The 6,275-nt window shown below is 35.4% G+C and overlaps 1 protein-coding gene across 1 annotated transcript; it reads right to left on the bottom strand.

The window, feature by feature from the left end:
- Positions 1-2,948: 2,948 nt before the first annotated feature.
- OLIG3 (oligodendrocyte transcription factor 3) lies at positions 2,949-4,863 on the bottom strand. The gene has a single exon (XM_077486777.1). The coding sequence runs from the start codon at positions 4,644-4,646 to the stop codon at positions 3,834-3,836; it is 813 nt and encodes a 270-aa protein (XP_077342903.1). The 5' UTR covers positions 4,647-4,863; the 3' UTR covers positions 2,949-3,833.
- Positions 4,864-6,275: the final 1,412 nt, after the last annotated feature.

Raw genomic sequence — 6,275 nt, 5'->3', positions numbered from 1 at the left:
TATGTCATGTATTATTTATTTTTCTGATATTATTATTATTATTATTATTATTATTATTATTATTATTATATATTTTATTCAATGTACTGAGCGAAGATTCTCCACTCCTTCAGTAAATCATCCTCAGTGTAAGGATTTGTAAATATTGGCAAAGCTGTTACGAATGTGTTCTTTTTTTCTGGGTCTATATTATTTTGTACTATTGTTTTATTATGATTAAATTATGAATATATTTTGTTCAATTTAGTGAGTGAGGATTTTCCACTCAGCCTCAGTGTAAGGATTTGTAAATATTGGCAAAGCTGTTACAATGTCATTTTTTATTCATTTTTATTTTTCTGGGTCTATATACATCTAAAATGCATCATTTCTGTTTGACTGAAATCAGATCTTGTGACTTTAAAGTGACCTACATCCCGACCTTTCATTATTTTTTGTTTTAAAATCTCACGGATGATCGTTATGAAGAGAAACTAATTTCACTCAAATTTTATTATGAATCTTTTTTCAAGACTGAATATGCAAAAAAAAAAAAAAAAAAAAAAAAAAATTATTCTAAACGATCGTGTTAAATTAAATCAATATATTTGTATAGCTGCAGAGATGTCATCCCAGGAAATGTAACATTGCGGAATGTTTAATGTAGCATATGTGAAATTATGAGATGGAATGCAGTATTGTTTCGTATGATATGGTCTATGTATATACATTCGTGTACGTGTGTTTGTGTGTATAATTTATAGATAGATAGATAGATTGACAGATATAGATATATATATATATATATATATATATATATATATATATATATATATATATATATATATATATATATATATATATGTGTGTATAGATAGATCTATAGATAGATAGGTATATATATATAGAGAGATAGATAGATAGATAGATAGATAGATAGATAGATAGATAGATAGATAGATAGATATATGTGTGTGTATATAGATAGATAGATAGATAGATAGATGACCTAGTATTATTTCTAAAAGTGGAAAGTTACGTGGATCGTAAGGTAGTTGGGAAAGGCACCCCAGAGCCATTTATCAGGTCCAGACCACAAATGATGACTACCTGCGCAGATCAAATAGCACTGAGCCTCACCAGGTTCCCATATCCAAAATCGATGTTCCTGGCTTCTCTTATCATCTATCACAAGTGTTGGATGTATCATTAACAGAGGATACCAAACCCTTTGCTTTTAGTAGCGGCTAGCTCATTTACACAAGTGAAGGGACCACCATCTCTAAATGGTGGGAAAGGTCTCTGGTGGCCTTTGTGATGGTGCTTAGGTGGCTTTATACCTCCTGAGCTTTTAGGTGAAATCACACATTTGAATGCTCATTTTAATGACCCATTACCCTCCCAAATAGAAATGGAAATGCAGTTTGTGTTCCCTAACTCAGCGACAGATCATAAAATGTAAACTTGTGATGATGGGTAATATATGCCATGTAAGACTGTCTTCGCACACAGAGATCTCAGTCTGGAACCAAATACTAGGTGCCCCTGGCTGTCAGTTTAGTGGAGGGGGGTCATCACACTTCCTATGACTACAACTGTGTTCATAAGATAGTGGTCGTGCAAATATTGATCCCACTGGATATCATGTTTATCACTCTACATGAAACTCGTTCAAGAGAAGTAGATTCGATAAATATTAACTTGGGAAGAAACATGTAATCATTAATATTTTACCAAAAAGTGAGATGTGTGACGTCAGCGTTTATATGATAATATGTATAAATGATAAATGTTTTCTGTGGGGTTTTTTTCTGATCAGTGGGTTCTATTTGACATACTGAAGTTTAGAAGGAGAACAGTTCAGAGATCACCTAACCAGAGAAGATGAGGCTGATTTATTAAAGGAGTTAAGAAACTAAACTCAAAAAAGAGAGCAGGTCCCTGTTCCAAATATTGATCTCACTGGAAATCATCTCTGCCATTCAACAACAAATCAAAACTGTCCAAGAAATCTATTTTAGATCAATATTACCTTCAGGACTATTTTTACCATTTTAAAAAAGTGAGATGTGTGACGTCAGTGATTATATGGTAGTATGTATAAATTAGAAATACTTTCAATTGAGTTCCTTTTTTGTATGGTCGATGGTCTCTGTTTTGCGTTTTTTTTTTGGGGGGGGGGGGAGGGGCGTTTTACTAAAGGAGTTGAGAAACGTTATTCCTTTAAAGAGTGATGCTTTTCTTCAATTATCCAGTTGTGTAAAAACAAAACACAATTGGAAAATTAAAGTATATCTTCCCTTCTAAAGTGAGACATCTCAACTTATTTAATCAACCTCTGCGCTCTCATCATATGACCGATTAGGCTATTCTTAATAATTGAATTATTTGTCAGTCTTTCCTTCATCTGAGAACATCACTTCCCTGGTCTGATGTACCTTAAATCTGCACATTTTCAGACTGCGTATAATATAATAATAAGATTGTATTTGCATTATGATCGTATGAAATATTCGTCGATTGACAGTTCATATGACACATTAGAAGAACTTGTTACAATGTAGCTGTCACTTACTGGGAATATAAATTGTATAATGCATCACTCGCTGAAATGCTTTATATATCCTTTGATTTAAAATCATAGCTCAAATCCATTCGATTGTAAGCTCTCAGGAGCAGGGTGCTCCTAACCCTGTTTAATAAATTGTATTGTACTATCTTCCTTTATAAATGCTGCATAATAATAATCGTTTATTGGATTATCATACTGCATAATTATGCATCATTTAATATTTATATTCATTGTTTTTACTAGAAGTTATACTCATTGAGGAATGCAATTCTGGATTATCATACTGTATAATTATATATCATTTTATATTTCAATTCGCTGCTTTTACTAGCAGTTATACATACTGAGGAATGAAAACAAATGCGAAGTAAAAGGAATAATGACAAAAACAAATAAGTAAATTCCAAATATGTTTTTTATTTGAAACAAAGTTGGATCATAATAAATATTTTGATACTTATCAAGAATATAAAAAATAAAGACACAAGCTCTCTTTGAGGCCTAACAAAATAGTTTGAAGCAAATGCCCAGGAACTAAATAATAACGAAAAAAGGAAACAAACAAATACGACAAGATCGTTCAAATCAATGGGCAATACACGTCCATATTCGTGAGAGTAGACGATCAGCTCTGCGGTGGTGAATATTGGGACCAGTCTCTGCATTGAAGACGAGGAGGACCTGGGCAGTCCTTAGTGACAACTTCATACTGGACACCAGTAAGGAAATATACTAAACCTGGGGACACACGCTGCTTACAGTCCAGCCTTTTTTCTATAATGTACAAAGTCAATGAGACACTCCTTGGATTTCAAAGAATTCACTAATAAAAAAAAAAATCCTTGTTACAAGGAAAATTGCATGGTAGCCAGGCAAATGTATCCACAAGACTAGCTCCTAGCATGCATGCCTTATTTTCAGTTCTCTGATACAAATTAAATATACAGTTATGTCATAGTCCTGCACAAATGGGATGGATAATATAGCAAACATGTCCAACATCTCACTCTATGATCTTATGATGACATCAACTGTACATACAAAATTAAAACAGCAATATTACAATTATCCAAATTACCTTTACCTTGATGATAATTGATAACAGAACTGAGGATGGTAACTGAACAGTGGTATAGAAAATAAAAGAAGCATGCATGCAAGCAGAATTGCTTGTCTGGGTCTTCCTGCATCACCACAAATATATACGTATATATATATATTTATATTTATATATTCTTATATATGTCATTCATCTGAATGGGGAGTCTCTGTACAGCTGGCACTACTTCAGTAAGTCCTTGGCTTCTGAAGACATCCTACCCAAATGGCTTGTAAGGGCAGATAGCTGGGGTGGTGGTGGCATCTGACAGATAGTGCAGGGGCATGGGAGACCTGCCCAGTGCTGGAAGCCAGTGCCAAGGGGCATTGGAGGGGCGGATGGGGTTTTCAGCAGTGAGTGCGCTGGTCTGATGTTGCCAATCCCTGGTAAACCGGCAGAAAGGCTAGAGGAGTTGTTGGATGCCAGTGCGGTGCCCAAGATGGGATGCACCTGGTGGACTGTGTTGGATGGGTGGACTGGGTGAGTGGCAGAATGCGCCATTGTCCCACAGTGAAATGCTGAATGGTGACCCCCATAGATCTCACCCACAAGTCTTTTCATCTCCTCCAAGGAGCTTGTCAGCATCAGGATATAGTTTCTGGCAAGCAGCAAGGTGGCGATTTTGGAAAGTTTCCTTACTGATGGCCCATGGGCATAGGGCATGACTTCCCTCAAGCCATCCATGGCAAGGTTCAAGTCGTGCATCCTTTTGCGCTCCCGGCCATTGATTTTTAGCCTGAGCTGCTGAACGTCCTGCTCAGATAGTTGCTTCTTGATTTTGTATTTGGCGCTTTCTGCATCTCCCTTGTTGTGTCTGGAGAGGACTTCATCTGTCATCTTCTGCATGAGATCGTTCTGAGTGGAGGAGACTGAGTTGAGTAGGTTGTCCTGGTGGTGGTGATGATGATGATGGTGGTGGTGGTGACCTCTGAGATACATCTCATCCATGTCTGGAGAGGAGGCTCTGCTGGACATTGAGCTAGAGTCAGAATTCATTGTACAGAGCTTTCTGGGCTTAAATAGAGACTTCTCTTCATGCAAACTTCTCTGAGGAAGCGATCCAAATGCACACACAAGTCTATGGAGGGCTTTCTGAGAGCTCAGCAGTGTAGATGTGCTCACTCCTTTCTCTGTTAGCTACAGTAGTTCTCTCTCTCTTTCTCTCTTGCCTCCAGGTACCCAGGGCGAGCTGTGAATGAACTGCACAGTCAGACTGAAAAGAGGGGCATTTATAGAGCTACTTCAGAGGAGACAGACAAAAGAAGCCCTCCTATCTATAATGGTCTTGTTAGGATGACGTGCTATTATTCAGGGCGGTGCGCTTTGACTGTCCCATTAAGCAAGAGGCCCTATTCATATTCATTGTGATGCCACCATGGGACATCTCAGCCATGGACCATCCGGAGCCAAGGAAACACAAAACCCCTGAGTGACAGACTCACAAGAAGCTGACCACTGCAGGGGCTTCCCTTCCTACCCCCTTCCTAATACTCGGCTTATTATGCCTGTCTTCATCTCAGACATGCTACATGCATGCAACTCCATCATACACTTCACTTATATTCACCTGCACTAGCAGAATACTATTCTATGCATTATCTCACATTATCTATTCTATGCCTTATCTCACATTATCATACAGTAATCATACATTTTTATTTGTAATGTCTCCAGGAATACTCTATATGTCTATTGTGTCTGTGAGCTTCGTTATCTTTCAATTAGTGTAACTATTCCATCTTTATTTAATAGATTAACAATTTAAAATAATCTGTAATAGATCATTCATTTGTATAAGTGAACTTCCTGTGGATATGAAATAGCGGGTCAAACTTCTAACATCGATCTTTATTCCTTTTCTTTATTTTCTTATTTTTCGTTCCTTCTTTCTTTCTTTTTTCTTTTCTGTTCTTTTCTTTTATATCTATCTATCTATCTATCTATCTATCTATCTATCTATCTATCTATCTATCTATCTATCTATCTATGATCCCCTCATTCCTTTCGGTTCTTTTTTTTCTATTTATCTATCTTTCCTTTTTTCTTTATTTTATGTTCTTTACTTTTTTTCTATGTATCTACCTTTCTATCTATCTATCTATCTATCTATCTATCTATCTATCTATCTATCTATCTATCTATCTATCTATCCTTCCTTCCTTCTTTCTTTTCTGTTCTTTTTTTCTATTTATCTTTTCTTTTTTCTTTATTTCTTTGTATGTTCTTTACTTTTTTCTATCTATTTACCTTTCCATCTATCTATCTATCTATCTATCTATCTATCTATCTATCTATCTATCTATCTATCTATCTATCTATCTATCTATCTATCTATCTTTCCTTTTTTCTTTATTTTATGTGATCTATCTATCTATCTATCTATCTATCTATCTATCTATCTATCTATCTATCTATCTATCTATCTATCTATCTATCTATCTATCTATCTATCCTTCCTTATTTCTTTTCTGTTCTGTTTTTCTATTTATCTTTTCTTTTTTCTTTATTTCTTTGTATGTTCTTTACTTTTTTCTATTTACCTTTCTATCTATCTATCTATCTATCTATCTATCTATCTATCTATCTATCTATCTATCTATCTATCTATCTATCTATCTATCTATC

Source organism: Lithobates pipiens, unplaced genomic scaffold, assembly GCF_037356315.1.
Source record: "Lithobates pipiens isolate NorthernLeopardFrog02 unplaced genomic scaffold, aLitPip1_a1.2 Scaffold_18, whole genome shotgun sequence".
NCBI classification, from domain to species: Eukaryota; Metazoa; Chordata; class Amphibia; order Anura; family Ranidae; genus Lithobates; species Lithobates pipiens.
Note: the sequence above shows the minus strand (reverse complement) of the source record. Positions and strands in the feature narration are given on the sequence as shown.